Source organism: Bos mutus, chromosome 25, assembly GCF_027580195.1.
Source record: "Bos mutus isolate GX-2022 chromosome 25, NWIPB_WYAK_1.1, whole genome shotgun sequence".
In the NCBI taxonomy this organism is placed as follows: domain Eukaryota; kingdom Metazoa; phylum Chordata; class Mammalia; order Artiodactyla; family Bovidae; genus Bos; species Bos mutus.
The window spans coordinates 41,434,047-41,449,232 of NC_091641.1; the positions used below are offsets into that span (position 1 = coordinate 41,434,047).

The 15,186-nt window shown below is 66.1% G+C and overlaps 5 protein-coding genes across 10 annotated transcripts; 2 read left to right on the forward strand and 3 right to left on the reverse strand.

The window, feature by feature from the left end:
- Window positions 1-55: 55 nt before the first annotated feature.
- On the forward strand, window positions 56-2,903 carry JMJD8 (jumonji domain containing 8). 3 transcript variants are annotated; one of them, XM_070362990.1, is made up of 10 exons: window positions 56-284; window positions 371-469; window positions 634-682; window positions 760-856; window positions 946-1,014; window positions 1,092-1,211; window positions 1,299-1,366; window positions 1,450-1,584; window positions 1,676-1,751; window positions 1,829-2,903. In XM_070362990.1, the coding sequence occupies exons 1-10, from the start codon at window positions 193-195 to the stop codon at window positions 1,897-1,899; spliced, it is 876 nt and encodes a 291-aa protein (XP_070219091.1). In that variant the 5' UTR covers window positions 56-192; the 3' UTR covers window positions 1,900-2,903. The 3 variants fall into 3 exon arrangements, with proteins under 3 accessions (XP_070219091.1, XP_070219092.1, XP_070219093.1); XM_070362991.1 differs by having other exon boundaries at window positions 371-457; XM_070362992.1 differs by lacking the exon at window positions 1,092-1,211.
- Window positions 1,803-4,170, reverse strand: STUB1 (STIP1 homology and U-box containing protein 1). The gene is made up of 7 exons (XM_005886834.2): window positions 3,886-4,170; window positions 3,196-3,394; window positions 2,944-3,109; window positions 2,669-2,756; window positions 2,463-2,519; window positions 2,259-2,375; window positions 1,803-2,181 (listed from the first exon to the last, which is right to left on the reverse strand). The coding sequence occupies exons 1-7, from the start codon at window positions 4,042-4,044 to the stop codon at window positions 2,056-2,058; spliced, it is 912 nt and encodes a 303-aa protein (XP_005886896.2). The 5' UTR covers window positions 4,045-4,170; the 3' UTR covers window positions 1,803-2,055.
- Window positions 4,171-4,263: 93 nt separating this feature from the next.
- Window positions 4,264-5,666, forward strand: LOC106701490 (uncharacterized). Its single transcript, XM_070362993.1, has 5 exons — window positions 4,264-4,497; window positions 4,570-4,663; window positions 4,795-4,954; window positions 5,127-5,279; window positions 5,380-5,666. The coding sequence occupies exons 1-5, from the start codon at window positions 4,370-4,372 to the stop codon at window positions 5,541-5,543; spliced, it is 699 nt and encodes a 232-aa protein (XP_070219094.1). The 5' UTR covers window positions 4,264-4,369; the 3' UTR covers window positions 5,544-5,666.
- Window positions 5,667-6,076: 410 nt separating this feature from the next.
- RHBDL1 (rhomboid like 1) lies at window positions 6,077-8,688 on the reverse strand. Of its 2 annotated transcripts, XM_070362988.1 has the most exons (8): window positions 8,354-8,686; window positions 7,746-7,907; window positions 7,298-7,522; window positions 7,069-7,217; window positions 6,831-6,943; window positions 6,659-6,759; window positions 6,517-6,577; window positions 6,077-6,446 (listed from the first exon to the last, which is right to left on the reverse strand). In XM_070362988.1, exons 1-8 carry the CDS (start codon window positions 8,636-8,638, stop codon window positions 6,175-6,177), a joined length of 1,368 nt encoding a protein of 455 aa, XP_070219089.1. In that variant the 5' UTR covers window positions 8,639-8,686; the 3' UTR covers window positions 6,077-6,174. The 2 variants fall into 2 exon arrangements, with proteins under 2 accessions (XP_070219089.1, XP_070219090.1); XM_070362989.1 differs by lacking the exon at window positions 6,659-6,759 and having other exon boundaries at window positions 6,162-6,446; window positions 8,354-8,688.
- A 1,182-nt stretch (window positions 8,689-9,870) lies between these two features.
- On the reverse strand, window positions 9,871-15,155 carry RHOT2 (ras homolog family member T2). Of its 3 annotated transcripts, none has more exons than XM_070362978.1 (19): window positions 15,005-15,155; window positions 14,843-14,901; window positions 14,671-14,752; window positions 14,545-14,588; window positions 13,698-13,751; window positions 13,213-13,265; window positions 13,029-13,137; window positions 12,844-12,945; window positions 12,674-12,772; window positions 12,440-12,548; window positions 12,228-12,348; window positions 11,955-12,039; window positions 11,739-11,881; window positions 11,555-11,655; window positions 11,340-11,470; window positions 11,177-11,251; window positions 10,947-11,069; window positions 10,657-10,856; window positions 9,871-10,425 (listed from the first exon to the last, which is right to left on the reverse strand). In XM_070362978.1, the coding sequence occupies exons 1-19, from the start codon at window positions 15,039-15,041 to the stop codon at window positions 10,299-10,301; spliced, it is 1,854 nt and encodes a 617-aa protein (XP_070219079.1). In that variant the 5' UTR covers window positions 15,042-15,155; the 3' UTR covers window positions 9,871-10,298. The 3 variants fall into 3 exon arrangements, with proteins under 3 accessions (XP_070219079.1, XP_070219081.1, XP_070219080.1); XM_070362980.1 differs by having other exon boundaries at window positions 9,872-10,425; window positions 10,657-10,859; XM_070362979.1 differs by having other exon boundaries at window positions 9,874-10,425; window positions 10,657-10,859; window positions 13,698-13,800; window positions 15,005-15,101.
- Between the last annotated feature and the right edge of the window lie 31 nt (window positions 15,156-15,186).

Consider the following 15,186-nt stretch of genomic DNA (forward strand, 5'->3'; position numbering starts at 1 on the left):
GCTGCCGGCGCGGCCTACTTTACCGGGCGGAGGGCGGGGCCTCCGCGGCGCAGTAGCCAATAGCATCCCTTGGAGCGGCCCTCGCCCCTCCTCCCGGAAGCGCCCCCCTCCTTCTGGGCCGAAGGAAGCGGCTCCCCAGCCGGTCCGTGGCCTCACGGAGGCACTCCCGGCGTGCCTCGCGGCTGCAAGCTCATGGCGCTGGAGGCGCGGCCGCTTCTGTGGCTCGCGCTCTGGACGCTGGCGGTTCCCGCCCGGAGCTTCGGGAAGGACGCCGACGGAGGGTGGTGAGCGGCGCCGGGTGGCCGGGTGGGGCGAAGCGGGGCGGGGCGCGCAGCGGGGCGGCCGACAAAGTGAGCCGCTGTGTCGGCAGGCGACGGCCCGGACCGGGGGCGCCGGCGGCCGTGACGGAAGAGGAGCACTGCACTGTGGAGCGCCGGGCTGACCTCAGCTACGCCGAGTTCGTGCAGCGGTACTTGCGGCCTCCTTCGGGGCCACACCTCCCGGAAACCTGTGCCTAGAGCCGTCCCCTGCACCGCCGAGGCCGCTTCCCCTTGAGCCCCTTCGAGCGCGTGTGGGCGGGAGCCGAGGGTGGGCGAGGGTCAGACCTGGCCGTGACCCTGCCCTTCCTTTTAGCTACGCCTTTTCCAGACCTGTCATCCTGCAGGGGCTCACCGACAACTCGGTGAGTATTCACGCCCCTCTCGACGACCACTCGCCAGTGCAGGGCCCCGCCCCGAAGTCCTTTCTCTACCTCCGCAGAGGTTCCGGGACCTGTGCACCCGTCAGAGGCTGCTGGCCTCCTTTGGAGACAGCGTGGTCCGGTTGAGCACCGCCAACACCTACTCCTACCAGAAAGGTGAGCTGCCCCACCCTGCAGCCCAGCCTACTTGCCAGCACCTTGCAGGCAGCACCAACTAGTCCTGACCAACGCCTTTCAAACTGCAGTGGACCTGCCCTTTGAGAAGTATGTGGAGCAGATGCTGCACCCCCAGGACCCCATCTCCATGGGCAATGGTGAGCCAGACAGGTGACCATGGGTGTGTGTGGGGGGTGACTTGGAGATCCCTGTGTCCTGTGTTTTCCGCTGGCAGACACGCTGTACTTCTTTGGGGATAACAACTTCACTGAATGGGCCTCCCTCTTTCGGCACTATTCTCCACCTCCGTTCAGCCTGCTGGGTACAACTCCTGCTTACAGCTTTGGAATTGCAGGTGGGTGCCCTGCAGGACAAAGGGACTTGGGGGCTGGGTTGGGGAGGATTAAGCTTGGTAACCAGGTGCTCGTAACTCGCCTCACAGGAGCTGGCTCTGGGGTGCCCTTCCACTGGCATGGACCCGGGTTCTCGGAGGTGATCTATGGCCGCAAGGTCAGCACAGGGTGCGGGCTGAGACTCTGGGTTCACTGACCAAAATACAAAGCATAACTTTGCTGCTCCTCCCCACCCCCCAGCGCTGGTTTCTGTACCCTCCTGAGAAGACACCCGAATTCCACCCTAACAAAACCACACTGGCCTGGCTCCGGGACACATACCCAGCCCTGACACCATCTGCACGGCCCCTGGAATGCACTATCCAGGCTGGTGAGGTCAGTGGCTGGCAGGCAGGGGCCAGGCTGAGCGAGGCCAAAGATCCCCAACCAACCCATCAACCCACATGTCCCCCCCACCCCTCGCCAGGTGCTGTATTTCCCTGACCGATGGTGGCATGCCACACTCAACCTCGACACCAGCGTCTTCATCTCTACCTTCCTCGGTTAGCCAAAGGGGGTGGCTGGCGAGCCCACTGCACACCAGCACACATCCCTGCAGTGCTCACAGGTTTTATTACAGGGACAGAGGTGGTGGCAGCAGCCTCAGCCCAACCCACCTCAGCCCCCCTTTCCGGCCCAGGAGGAGGATGAGAGGTGCGTTGCCCAGCAGAACTGATGGGGGTGGGGTTGGGGACACCAGGGTAGGGATCCAGGGACACAAACTATGTACAGAAAACTAGGGGCTACTGCCCCAAGGCCCTCCTGAGCTAGGGCAAGGCAGGTGGGTGGCCCATACACCCACCCTGCTCAGTAATCCTCTACCCAGCCATTCTCAGAGATGAAGGCATCGATGACCTCTTTCATGGCCAAGTTGGGGATGAGCTGTTCCTGGGTCAGGGGGCTCCGAGTCACAGGGTCAAAATGGCCCACGCGCTGTAGTGACGACAGGATCAGAATTAGGAGCTGCTCAGGGTGTGTGGGTCCTGCTGCCAACACCCATAGGCCCTCACCTGCAGGTGCTCCTCGATGTCCTTGCGGTCGTACGTGATGCCACTGGGCGTGATGCAGGGCTCCCGCATCAGCTCAAAGCTGATCTTGCCGCACAGGTAGTCGGGGATGTCTCGCTTCTGCAGCACACAGGGTTGGATCAGGTCAGGGGCTGGGAAGGGACACTGCTCCGGCTACCCACAGGCCCCAGAAGACGGGCAGCTCACCTTTCTCTTCTCATCTACCTGGGAGAAGAGCTCGTCCATGTCTGCCAAGTACTTGTCCTGCAAAGAACCAAGCAGCCACTTGTGGGCCTGACACCCCTCTCCCCTCCCCAGGCACCGAGACACACAGACCCAACAGGAGCTGGGGCACCTCACATCACAGCACACACACACACAGAGGAACCACACTTGGGCTGGGGCACCCTCACATGCTTGGCTTCAATGCAGGCCTGCTGGGCCCGTATGTGGCTGTCGTCCTCGTCACCCTCGTGGTTCCGCTGACACTCTTCCAGTTCCCTGGGGGTTGACCAAAAGGTGATCAGAGATGGGTCTGGCCAGGGACAGTCAGACTCCACTCCAGTCTTAGGATCATTCAGGCCTCATTCCCCTCCATCTCCTGTGTGCCAGAGTTGACCTTCAATAAACACCTGTGTTCACACCTCAGAGTTAACCTAAAAGTGGTGACTCGAGGGGGGGAGCCCACCTCTCACGCTCAGCCACAATGAGCCGTGTAAGATAAGAGTGCAACTCATTTTCCTGGTGGATGCGTCGCTCCTCAATGCTGTTCCAGCGCTTTTTCTTTGCGATGCGCAGAGCACTGGGGATGTCATCCCCAAAGTTGAGCCGCTGCTCCTTGGCCAGGTTGTAGGCTGGGGGATAGAGTATTTGGGTAAACTTCAACCAGTCCACCCACCTGGTCCCAGGCACCCTGGAACCGGCTAGCCTATAAGCCCACCTCGCTGCAGGTTGGCAATAGCCTCATCATAGCTTTCCATCTCCAGCTGGCATTGCCCCAGGAAGAAGTGTGCCTTCACAGACTGCCCGTCCAGCTCCAGGGCGCGCCGACAGTCAGCCAGGGCTTGCTCGTGCTGCTGCATCTTCAGGTAGCACAGTGCCCGGTTGGTGTAATACACTGCCACCAAGGGGTTCCGGGTCTGGGGACCAAGGCCGGACCAGCCGGCATGAGGGAGTGAGCTCAGCCTGCCCACTCTGTCCCAACTTGAGGCCCACAGTTGGAACCAAGACACTAGCGTTTTCTCAGCTTCCAAGCCCTTGGGTTCTGAGGGAGGGTGAAGCCTACGTGAGCCCACTCTCTTGGACTCCAATGAGTCTTGTGAGGTAGCTTTCCCAGACTCGTGCAAGTGCCCAGCATCGCGTTTGACTCCTCAAGGAGCAAGGGTGCCTGGTCCCCAGCCCAGTGGGCCTCGAAAACCTACAGTTCCCACCCAACACAGTTCTCTGGCAGCCCGCACTGGCTTGGGAAAGGCGCGGCCTTGGCCCCAGACCCCAAGCACCCACCCCCTCCCTCCGAAAGTCTGGCGGGCACGGCCTGACATGTTCTGGAGAGGGCGCGGGGCAGAAGCCGCACCCCGGCCCCTCCCCTGGCTCAGACGCCAAGCCCCTCCCGCAGCGCGGGCGCACTCACGATGGCGCGGCCGTAGCAGGCCGCCGCCTCCGGGTACTTGCGGCCCACGAAGAGCCGGTTGCCCTGCTCCTTGAGCTCCTGTGCGCTCGGGCTCTTCTCGGGGCTGCCGCCGCCGGCGCCCAGCCGTGCGCCGCCCTCCTTCTCCTCCTTGCCCTTCATGGCGCCGCGCGGCACCGCCTGGGCTCCGCTCCCAGGCTCCGCGCCCAGCCCGCCCTGCGCCCGCAGCCCGAGCCCGCGATCCGCTCGGGCCCGGTCCAGCGCTCCGCCACCGGAACTTCCGGTCTGCAGGTAGGCGGGGCCAGCGGAGCGGACCGCCGCGCGGGTGGGCGGGGCCGCGCGTGCCCTCGGCGCGCTGCGGGGGCGGGGCCGGCGGGGAGCGTGACTCTCTGGCAACGCGACGCGACGTCAAGGCTTGCGAAGCGCCGGGTCACACGGGCAGACGCCCGCCGCGGCAGTGCTCCGAGGCCCCGCCCGGCGCGTGGAGATGGCCGCGGCCGGCGGGCTCTGGAGCTGTGAGGACCCGAGCCGCTGGGCCGCGGTCTTGGAGTGCCGCGGGGCGGTGCTGGGGGCGCGCGCGGGTCCCCAGGGGCGGCTGGAAGCGCTGGACCAGTGGTAGGGCGGAGGGGGCAGGGGCGGGCGGGCCGAGCCCCGTGGCCCGGATTCCGTAGCGCCGCCTTCCCCCAGGTACCGAGAGGAGCTGCCCGCGGCCATCGGGGCCCGCGCGGAGAAGCACGTGACACGAGACGAGCTGGAGCGGCTGCTGGCGTGGAAACTAGCGGTAAGGCTTCCCACGTGGGGCTCGGCACAGCCACGTGGGCGGGGTTTCTCTGGGGGCGCACCCTCGTGGCAGTCTTGAGGAGGCTCTGACGAGGGCCACCACTCGTGACACCCGACTCGACCTGGCCACAGAGGGGCCGCTTCCGACCGCGCCTGCAGCAACTCGTGGCCGCCAACTCTCCGGAGCTGGTGGTGCAGCATTCGGCCGCCGCCTTCCGCCTTCTGCCAGACATGTACGCAGCGGTCATGGCTCTGTGCGCCCTCCGTGGCGTGGGCCCGGCTACCGCCTCGGGTTAGTCGGGAAAGCTGAACCGCCCCCGGGCAGGGTCGCGGGCGGAACCTGGCCTGTTAGTGTCCTTATCCATGAAATGGTCCGATGGCCAGATACATGATACAGGAGAGTTGCTGGGGACAGCAGCCCCAGGCCCAGGCGGGGCTGAGTGCTGTCCATTCACTGCCCACAGCGGTACTGGCTGCTGGAGCTCCTGAGGTGGCAGCCTTCATGTCTGAGGAGGCAGTGGCCGCAGTGCCCGGCCTGCCCGCCCTGCAGTACACCGTCAAGCACTACCTGCTCTACCTGAGCCGGGTGCAGGAGCGTGCAACAGCCTTGAGCCAAGGTGCGGAGACCACGGGCGGCCAGGGTGGTCACGGAGAGCTCTCTCTGACGGTAGGAAGATCGGTATCTCTGAGCCCCAGACTCCCTCTGCCCTTCTCTAGGCAGTGCGTCTGGGCTGTGGACCCCGCACCATGTGGAGACGGCCCTGTGGACCTGGGCTGTAGGGCGGAAGATGTGCCCGGACCTGCTGCCCAACCTGAGTCCCAGCCCGGTCCCCGCTGAGGACACCAGGCCAGCCAAGAAGCGCAGGACCCAGGCTGAGTGACTTGGCTGCGGCCCAGAGCCTGTTCACCTGCCCTGTGATCTCAGGCCGTATGTCTCTGGACAGGAGGCTGGCCGACCAGGAAGCTGGTTGCTGTTGAAGCTCAATAAATGCCTGCTGAACTGACACCTGAATGTGAGGCCCACAGCCCCTCCCCAGGGCTCCCGGCTCCCACAGACACAGCTCATGCTGGGTACAGAGAAGCAAGGCGGGGGTGCCCTCAGCCACTCTTGTGGAGGGAAGGGGTCTCACAGTTGCTCAGAGTTAGGGGGGAGACGAGCCCAGCCCAGGGCCCCAGTACAGCCAGGTGATGCTGTGTAAAATATTTATTTATTCTTCAAAAAGGCTCAGACTGCAAGTCTCAGGGAAGAGGTGGGGGCAGGGTCTCTTCTGGGGCCACCCTTGGGGACCTCCACCACCTGCCCCAGGCCAGCAGACCTGTCCCTCCAGCCTGGGAGGGGGTGGCCAGGGCTGGTGTAAGGCTCGGCCTGGACTCAGTGGGCCGCAGGGGCCACCAGCCCACACCGGGAAGGAGCAGCCTCAAGACTACATTCACTGAGGGTGGACATGCAGGCCCTCCCAGTGGCTGGCCCTGGGGTCCTGCACCCTGGCCCCTGTAGCTCTGGGGACCCTGTCAGGGTGGTGGGGGGATATGGGCACCCAACAGGTCGTAGGCAAAGATGTTCCAGAAGATGGCGAACAGCAGGAAGGTGCCATAGGCAAGCAGCACCACCCACCAGCCGCACTGGTCCCTCAGGCGCTCTTCATAGCTGCGCAGGATGGTCAGGCCCATGCTGACGCCCACCACCGCGCCCGCCAGGTGCGCCATGAAGCTGGGCTGTGGGCCTGAGGCAGGCAGTGGCGGGGAGAAGCGCAGCCACACGGCCCGGCCCACCTCGGAGCTCACTGCAGAGGGAGGCGGCAGGTGAGGCCCCCTGGCCAGGGGCTGAGACCCCCGCCCTGGCTCCCTACTTACTGCACACCAGGGCCAGCACCATCCTCAGGAGCTTGTAGGGACACCTCATCCCAGCCCAGTTCTGATGGGGTGCAAAGAAGAGGTGGTGAGATAGGTCTTGTGGGCCCCTCCCCGCACCCCACCCCAGGGGCTGCCCCGTTACCATGACGACATTGGCCAGGTGTGCAGAACACAGGGCATAGACCCCGCCGGAACCCCCCACCACAGGGGCCCGCATGTCAGTAATGGAGACGGTCAGGGAGCCTGTGTGAGCAAGGGGAGAGCTGTGAGGGCGAGGCTGGCCGGGGCGGCCCCAGCGCAGGCAGCTGCCTCACCTGCCAGCACACCCGCCAGGTAGAGCAGGCTGATGCGGAGCAGGCCATGCACCATCTCCAGCGGCACCCCGATCATCAGCTGCAGAAGGGCATTGAACCCCAGCTGCTCCAGCCTGGCCATGGGGGGGCAAACGGGTGTAAAGGGAAGGGTGGGGTCCACAGTGGGGCTGCCAGCCCCCTACCCCCACCTCAAGGGGCTGAGCTCTCCAGACCCAGTCTGGGAGGGCGGGGTCCTCACCCGACATGCATGAACATGTAGGTGAGGAAGCGCCAGGCCCGAGCGCGGTGGCCGGGGTGGTACACGAGGGGGCTCTTCATATACTCGGGGTGGTAGGTCTGCAGCACCCACTTGTTGAGCCGGGCCCCGTAGCACAGGAACACGATGATCTGGGGGGACAAGTGCTGGGGCCAGGCAGGACCAAGGGCGCGGGAGGCTCCTGGGGAGCTGGCTGGACAGGCAGGCCCACCTGGGCGAGGGTGACCGAGGCCATAAACACAGGGGGCGGGCAGCTGCGGTGCCGGTAGAAATACCAGTGGCGGTCCACCTCTCGGGGCAGGATCTCGTAGGCCACGTAGCGCACGAACCGCTTGTAAACACCCAGGCCCGGCTCATCCAGCAGCCCGTCCCGAGGCAGTGCCCGCTGTCCGTTGGCGATGGCCCGCTTGAAGCTGCTTGAGCGCTTGCTGCTGATCTAGGGGGCGGGGCCCAGGCATAGACCACCACACTCCCCCCCAGGGCCGCCCCTCCTGAGCGGTCCACCCAGCTCCTCACCGGGTCCCAGGCTCTGCCCCATGTCCACAGCCCCCCCGGTGGGCAGGGCAGGGAGGAGGGGCCACCTGCCCATCCCACTCCAGCCCCGGGGCTGCATGCGCCAGGTCGAGCCCCACCCCGCTGCCCGCCCGCAGCACACTGACCAGGTCCGCCAGCTCCTGGTAGCAGACCTGGCCCCGCTCGTTGCTCTGGGCCAGCGCCACCAGCATGTCCAGCTTGGCTGGGTCCAGGGGCAGTTCATGGCGGTGCACCAGGCCAGTGAAGGTGTCCGCACCGATGAAGCCTGTATTCTCAGGGTCCAGCTGCTGTGGTTGTAGGGGGGCGGGGGGGCGGCCAAGGCTTGAGCATGGGCCCGGCCCCCAGACCACAGGGCTGGGCAGGTCAGCCTGGAGAGGCAGCCTCTGAACACCCCAGGTCCAGGCCCCTGTGCCCACGTGGTCGCAGGAGCTGCAGGCACCAGTGCCTAGGTCCCTGGCCTGAAGCTCCGCTAGTTCTCTAGGGGTCTCCCCACCTCATTTCAGCCCTGCCTATCCTGGAAGGGTAGGGCCAAGGTCTGAGGGCAAGCACCCGCCTGCTGCCACGCTGCAAGCGCCCTGCTCTGGCTCGCCCTTTCCTGGGTCTTGGGCAGGAGGCTAAGGTCGTGCAGGGAGAGGTTGGGCTGAGGGTCTCTGAGAAGTCCGTTCCCCCGGCCCACCCAAGGGCGAAGGGCCGCGGCGGGGGCGGTGCCGTCGGCCCCCACCTCTGCACGCACCTGCTCCTGGATAAGCTGCAGCAGCGAGCTCCTGTCCATAGAGCCGGGCCGGGGGCCGGGGCCGGGGTCGGCGGCCGCGGCCGGGAGGGGCTGCTCTGCGGACGACTCCGCTCCGCCCCGGCCCTCCGGCTCCGCCCGCTCCGCTCGGCGCCGCGTCACGGAGCCGCCCGCCCCCGCCGCACACGCCGCCGCCACCGCCCGCCCAGCCACGCGCGGTCGGGACACGCGCGCGCCCCGCACGAGGACGTGCCCGGGCAAGAACGGTGCGCGGCTCCCGGTTCCCATCCCGCTAGTCCCGTGGGGCGGCAGCCGTGAAACTGAGTCAGGCGCAGTACCCAAGCCCCTCCCGCGCACGACCCGTTTTCCCAGGCGGGGTCTCAGCGCCAACGCCACCTCCTCAAGGAAGGCTTCAGGGAACTGCCCACTGCTGGAACTCTCTAGGCGGGGGCTCCCAGAAGGTACCTCCCTGTAGGCAACTTGCCCATCCTGACAGACTGGCGTCACCGCCCAGCCGACAGACAACTAGCAGGGGGCAGGGAGGGCCTGCAGCTGGCCCTGCTCGGCAGGCAGGGACCAACACACCTTGGGCTGGAGGCTCCTGACCCCGCCTGTGGCCACAGCTGGGGTGGGATGGGAAGGGGACCTGGCTCCCAGGGAGGGCAGGCGGTCAGCTCCAGTAAGGAAGGCGGCACTCGGGACACGCACTGCAGGGCCACCCTCACCCCCGTGCAGCTGGGCCTTGCGATGGGCCCAGCAGCAAAGAGCATCCTGCCAGGCCTGGCACCAGGGAGGACTGTACCAGGAGCCTCGGGTGTGGAACTGGGGGCCAGCGGGATGGTCAGACAATGTCCAGGTCTGACCCCCAGCCCCTCCTGGGCTAGGCCTGAGCATCCCTGCTGGGTGGGCAGCTCCCCACCCCCTAGAAACAGCTTGTCAGGACCCGAGGGCCTGGGCCCAGGGCCTACCTTGCACAGAAAGACCAAGTGCAGGCTGGAGGGGGCAGGAGCCCAGGACGCAGGCCGGAGCGAGGCCTGAATGCCGAGCCAGGCCCCCACCTCAGCCCCAGGAAGGCTCTCTGCTTGTCCGCAGGCTGTCCTCTGCCCAGCGGGAAGGGCAGAGGCTCAGGAGGGGCGGGAGGAATAAGTGAGAAATAAGACAGCTCCCCTAGAGCAGGGCCGCCGCACACCCCAGAGCCTCAACACACTGTAGCCAAGCTGATAGCCAGAGGCTGAGATTGGAGAGTGGGTACTCCTGGCAGTGGGGAGGGGGTCGTATCAGAGGGACCTCCAGTATTAGGCACCCCAGCCTCTCACCCTCAGCCAGCATGGACTCAATAGTCCTCAAGGCTCTGAGGCTGCATCAGGGCTGAACTGGTCCTGACCTGGACCCGAGGCCTCAGGATGGTCACCCAGGCCCAGAGGGGAGGTGTGAGCTTAGGAGGAATGTTCCCAGCCCACACCCACGAGGACGCACTTTAGTTAATTCAAGAAGTCGTTTTCAGTAAGCAAGACTCAATATGGAAAAGACACAAATGACGTTTAATCAGGAAACCCAATCTCACGTCTGCCCTGGACTGGTCTTCAAATTGGGATAGGGGGAACATGCTGGTCCAGCCGTTTCTTCCTCCCACCCCCTGCCTTTAGCCCCAAGTTCCTGCCTTCGTACCCCCTTCACACCCACTGGCCATACACCGAGGACCAGGAAGAAGGGATGGAGCCCTGAGAATTCGGGTCTGGGGGCACTGACTTGCTCACACACCCCCGGTCCCTCCAACACCTGATGCCCAGAGGCAGGCCACACCCAGCACCTGCAGCAGCTGGGAGCCAGGCCTACCTGTGGGCAGGGCAGGGGCAGAGCAGTGGGGGACTGTCCTCAGGGGGAAAGCGGAGACTGGGGGGAGCCCTGCCCCCCCAGCACCCTGAGATAGACCACGGGGCCCGGGGCCTCATCGGCTCTTCACCAGGACCCTGTAGAGGGAGAAGCTGAGGATGGCAGCGACGGCAGCCCCCATGGCCCCCAGCGCCACCCGGAGCCAGAAGGAGGTGGCCTGCAGCTGCCCGTGGACAAGGTGTCTGCAGGAGAGAGGAGACCCTTGCTGCTGTACCCCCGTCTCCCAGGGACCACAGAGCCCCCGCAGCTGCTCCCTGCCCGTGCCCACTCGACAGACCGCCCAGAGCAGGGGGAGCCTATGAGGCCCGGTCCCTAGGGCCCGCCCTGCCCCACTGCAGTCCCAACACCACAGCCACGCCGCCCTCCTGGGACAGGGTGCATCTCCCACACGGGGGCTGCGTGCTGGTACCCACGGGAAGGTGGCCATGGTGGCCAGCCGGGTGAAGATGCCCATGCAGGGCTCGACTGGACCGGCACAGGAGAACAGGGTTGGGGTGGGCAGCCGGTGCCGGCGGCAGAACTCAGCAGGCGACAGGCCGGGCAGCGGGACGCCTCCGGGCAGGTCAGCCTTGGAGCAGACGAAGAGGCAGGGGGTCTGCCCATCCATGTAGTGCTGCTGCAGGGCGGGGGCCATGTGAGCACGCTGGGGGTGCCTGCTCACGCCCTGCTACCCCGCAGGCCCCCAGGGCGGGCGGGACCTTGCCTTATAGACGCTGGCACACAGCGCAAAGGACCTGAGGTCACTGCCGTCAAACATCAAGCAGGCCACGTCACAGGAGGCGTCCGCCGAGGCGGTCAGCAGGCTGTCCGCAGCCACCTCGCATAGCTAAATGGGATGGCCACAGAGGGGCACAGGGCTGGGTCCCTGGGCTACGCTGGGCAGCGCCCCCCGCGTGCATGTGCCAGGCCACCCTGGGGACCCCCGGCACTCACGATTAGGTATTTCTCCTGCCCGTTGACTTGCACTGTGTCGATGGCATAGACGGAGGGCTCCCCGGCATCCTGGTGCTGAGGAGGAAGGCCCCTGCAGCTTACGGCTCGGCTGCTCCCCAGAAGCCCAGCCCCCAGGTCCCCTCACAGCCTCGTGGATGCTCACCCCCAGGCTGTGGCCAAGGAAGGCCCGCAGGAAGGATGACTTGCCCACACCGCGGGCCCCCACCACCTTGCATAGGAGAACGTTTCTCTGCGTCTGTCCCTTCTCCTGGTCCAGTCTCTTCTCCCGGGTGACTGTAGGCAGGAAGAGAGGATGAGCAGGAGGTGGGGGCTGCCAAGGAAGTGCTGGCCAGGGGCTGGGGTGAAGCGGGCACCCACCTGTGATGGCGTGGGCCTGGGAGTCCTGCTCGCAGAGCGTGGGGTAGCCCAGATAGCCTAGGTGCTCAAGAGAGCGCCGGACATCCAAGTAGGTCACCAGGCTGGGGACGGGAGAAGGGGGCATGTGGCGTCGCTGCGGGGCAGAGGGCGTGGGCCTGTCTGGGCGGGCGAGGGCTACACTTACGTCCACTGGCAGAGGTACCCGTGCAGGGGCAGCCTCCCGGCCTTGGTGCGGACCGTGCTGGGGAGGTGGGGGCCCCAGGGAGCAGCGGGAAACACGCTGAAGAGGCTCTGCAGCTCCGCTGGGGACAGGGCACCGTCCCGGTCCTGCGGGCAGAGGGGCGGCGGTGACAGGAGCTCAGGAGGCCACGGGGGTGCAGCCGGGGCCCAGCGCCCTCACCTGGTCGTGCTTCTCAAACATCCTCTGCACAAACTGGTAACCTCGGTGGTTGAGCTCGGCGCTGCAGCCAGGGGGCACACGGAGCCTGTGGGCGCCGGGTGGGGCTGTGCTCAGCTCCCGAGCACTGCAGGGCACTTCTTCCCAACACAGGCCAGCCACGCAGCCAACCCCCCAACCCAAAGATATGCCAAGAGCCCCCAACGCAGGGTCCAGGAGCCCCATGCCCAATCCGACACAGAGCGGAGGTGAGCCCTGAGCCTGAATGCCACTCACGGTGGGCAGAGGTAATCAGCTGTCAACTCCAGTGAGTCTCCATAGCCAAAGCGCCTCAGGATGGTCCACGTGGTCTCATGGCGGCCTCGCTGGATGAAGAGCGTGTTCAAGAAAAGGAAGCCTGCTCAGGGGTGCAGAGGATGGAGTGGCACCGGACACAGCCTGGCTTTGCCCACCCCCAACCCCCGGGCAGGAAGGGCGTCAGGCCTCACCGTCCAGGGTTAGCTGGTCGTCCCGCACACCTCCCACCACGTTCTTGCTCACCACCATCTTCACGTCCTCCAGGGCCTGAGGGGCCAGCGGGTGCCCGAAGCAGGACGTCTGTCTCCAAGAGAAAGCGGTTGTTGGTCAGGTATCCTCTCCCTCTGTCTCAAGGGTGGCCCAGGACTGGGGGTCCGCTGCTGCCAGGGGGCATGGGAGGGGCCGGGAGACAGGCGGGGCCGCACCTGGAAGGCGTTGAGCTCCTGGTCACTGAGTGCCTGGTCCATGTCCTGGTCTGAGAGCCTGAAGATGCGGGTGAGCGCCTGGGCGCACGCGGGCCTCAGCTGTGGAGACAGCAGCTCAGCACCCCCGCTGCTCCCTCCTGCTCCCCCCACCGCCGGCACCCACTGCCCACCTGCTTGGCCTCGGGGTCGTAGAGGGGGGCTGTGGGGTGCAGCACGGCCTTCTGAGCGTAGTAAAACAGCTCTGAGATGTTCTTCAGGTTCTTGGCCGAGCACTGGGACGTGTGGGAGCAGACTCGAGTGAGACACGAAAGTGCACACCCTCGCCTCTGCAGCCCCGTGGCCCTGGTCCGCTCACCTCCACGCAGGTCTCAATCTCAGGGAACTGGCTCATGATGGGCAGCACGGCCTCCATGGAGCCCCCTGGCCTCAGGTCCGACTTGTTGCCCACCAGGATGATGGGAACCCTGGGGAGAGGCCCATGTCACCAGGGATCAGGGAGCCGGCAGGGCCCAGCCTCCTCCCTGAGCCCTGCCTCCTACCTGGGTCCCCTCTTGGTATCCCCGTTCACCAGCGGGATCCATTTGGTTCGGATCTGAAAGTAAGAGGTGCTCGTGAGGGCTGGGGCCTACCCAGCCCACCCAGCCCACAGCTCCCAGGTGGAACTCTCACTTGGCTCAAGACAGGCCCACTGAGGAGCGAAGTCACAGCCACCGGCAACAAGGCCAGCGTGGGAGAGCAACCAGCAGGCGGTTCCCAAACACCCACAAAGGGCCTGACGTCAGCAGCCCTTCCCCAGGGCCTAAAGAGACTCAAATGTAAGGCCATCCACCATCTCTGCTCAGACACGTTCCAGGGAATTCCACGGAAGCTGGGTGCCAGGGGCCCCACGAGACTCCCCAAAGCCCTCATGAGACACGGGGTAGGCTGCGGATGCAAGTTGCCCTGAACCTGGGCCAGCCTGGGGTGTGTGCGAACGGGTAGGTGACCAGGCTGAGCACCAGTGACGAGAACCTGGAACGCTCACCTTCTCGACGGTGGCCTCTTCAGACACGTCATACACCACACACACCACGTCCGCCTGTTGAGGGAGGGCAGAGGTCGCACAGCGGGACCTGAAGCTTCCTGCTCTGCTCACAGGCGAGACAGGACAGGGCTCAGAGATCAGGGAAGCCCACTGCTCCAGCTGCTCCCAGGCTGAGTCGCTGGCCGTTGGCCACCCACACCTCAGGCCAGCCCTTCGCTGCCCTCTTCTGCTGCAGAAGCCAGGCCCTAGTACTCAGCTCTGGCCAGCAAGTCCCGTGAGGACTCAAGACACAGCCACCCTGACATTTGGCACCCCAACCCCAGCCTCAGCTCTTCGCTCCCTGGCCCCTACCGACAACAGCAGATAGACAGCGACAGCACAACGGGGGTGATGGTAAAACAGTGGCTGTGGCCTGGACCCTACCCGGCCGCGCCCCAGGACACAGCGGAGGCTGCAGGGGCGGCACCCGAAGCTTGGTCCAGGCCCAGGTCCTCCCGAAAACAGGAAGGCAGAGAGCCCTCAGCCCTGGTCACGATGCCCAATGCAACTGGGAGATCCAGGACGGTGTGCTGGACTAAAGGGTCAGGACTGGAGGTGTGGGCACACAGCTGTCAAACGGATCACTTTCAAGAACTTGGAGGCTGCTCCCCAGGGTCCAGCAGAGGAGGGAAGACCAGGCGGGGAGGGCTGGAAGATCTCCGCCCGAAGATCTCCGGACAGAATTAGCAAGGCTGTGGCTCCTTAATCCGCTCCCTGGGAGGATGAAGCGGATCCGGCCCGCGGCGGCCCCGCCCACAGGCCATGAGCCCTGACCCTGCGCCCAGCAGCCCCCCAGAACACCCTGTACCTTGTCAATCTCACCCTGGAGCTCCTCCACCGTCTGCTCCGTTTCTGAAACAAGAGACCCCGCTGCAGATCTGCCAGAGACGCCGGCTCCCGGGCGGAGCGGCGGGCGGGCGGGCGGCCGCGCTACCTGAGTAATCCACGATGTGGGTGGGCACCTTCTCCGGGGTGACATCCGCGGGAATCGTGATCTCCTCCGCCCGGGCGGGGACCTGGGCAGACGCGGCCGTGAGGGAGCCGGGCGGGGGCGCGGGGGGCGCAGGGGTCGTGGGGACGCAGGGGCGCGGGACGCTCAGCCTTACCTCCTCGGGGAACTCCTCGCCCACCAGCGACAGTATTAGCGACGTCTTCCCCACCTGGGCTGCGCGGGGCAGCGCGGTCAGCGCGGCGGCCGAGGTCGCGCCGCTCCGCCCCGCCCCGGCCCGGCCCTGGGACCCCCGCCCGCCCCGGACCCAAGCGCCTACCCTCGCCCAGCAGCAGGATGCGCACATCCCGCTTCATGGTGGCACCGGGAGCTGCAGCCCGGGAACACCGACCCGCCGGCGACCGCGACCCAGACCCGGCCCCGCGCTCGCGGAGCTCGCACTTCCGGTCCCGCCCGCGCAGCCGCACTGAGGCCGGCGGGCCAGAGCGGCGGCGGAGCGCG

Coding starts and splice junctions, on each gene's coding strand:
- JMJD8 (XM_070362990.1), top strand. CDS start 193: ATGGCGCTGGAGGCGCGGCCGCTTCTGTGGCTCGCGCTCTGGACGCTG. Junction 683..759: donor AGGGGCTCACCGACAACTCG/GTGAGTATTCAC, acceptor CTACCTCCGCAG/AGGTTCCGGGACCTGTGCAC. Junction 857..945: donor CACCTACTCCTACCAGAAAG/GTGAGCTGCCCC, acceptor TTCAAACTGCAG/TGGACCTGCCCTTTGAGAAG.
- STUB1 (XM_005886834.2), bottom strand. CDS start 4,044: ATGAAGGGCAAGGAGGAGAAGGAGGGCGGCGCACGGCTGGGCGCCGGC. Junction 2,520..2,668: donor CCTGCATTGAAGCCAAGCAT/GTGAGGGTGCCC, acceptor GGTTCTTTGCAG/GACAAGTACTTGGCAGACAT. Junction 2,182..2,258: donor ACATCGAGGAGCACCTGCAG/GTGAGGGCCTAT, acceptor TCGTCACTACAG/CGCGTGGGCCATTTTGACCC.
- LOC106701490 (XM_070362993.1), top strand. CDS start 4,370: ATGGCCGCGGCCGGCGGGCTCTGGAGCTGTGAGGACCCGAGCCGCTGG. Junction 4,664..4,794: donor TGCTGGCGTGGAAACTAGCG/GTAAGGCTTCCC, acceptor ACCTGGCCACAG/AGGGGCCGCTTCCGACCGCG. Junction 4,955..5,126: donor GGGCCCGGCTACCGCCTCGG/GTTAGTCGGGAA, acceptor CACTGCCCACAG/CGGTACTGGCTGCTGGAGCT.
- RHBDL1 (XM_070362988.1), bottom strand. CDS start 8,638: ATGGGAACCGGGAGCCGCGCACCGTTCTTGCCCGGGCACGTCCTCGTG. Junction 7,218..7,297: donor CCTCGGTCACCCTCGCCCAG/GTGGGCCTGCCT, acceptor TTGTCCCCCCAG/ATCATCGTGTTCCTGTGCTA. Junction 6,760..6,830: donor CCTGGCGGGTGTGCTGGCAG/GTGAGGCAGCTG, acceptor TTGCTCACACAG/GCTCCCTGACCGTCTCCATT.
- RHOT2 (XM_070362980.1), bottom strand. CDS start 15,041: ATGAAGCGGGATGTGCGCATCCTGCTGCTGGGCGAGG. Junction 14,753..14,842: donor GCGAGGAGTTCCCCGAGGAG/GTAAGGCTGAGC, acceptor GCGTCTGCCCAG/GTCCCCGCCCGGGCGGAGGA. Junction 13,138..13,212: donor GATACCAAGAGGGGACCCAG/GTAGGAGGCAGG, acceptor GCCTCTCCCCAG/GGTTCCCATCATCCTGGTGG.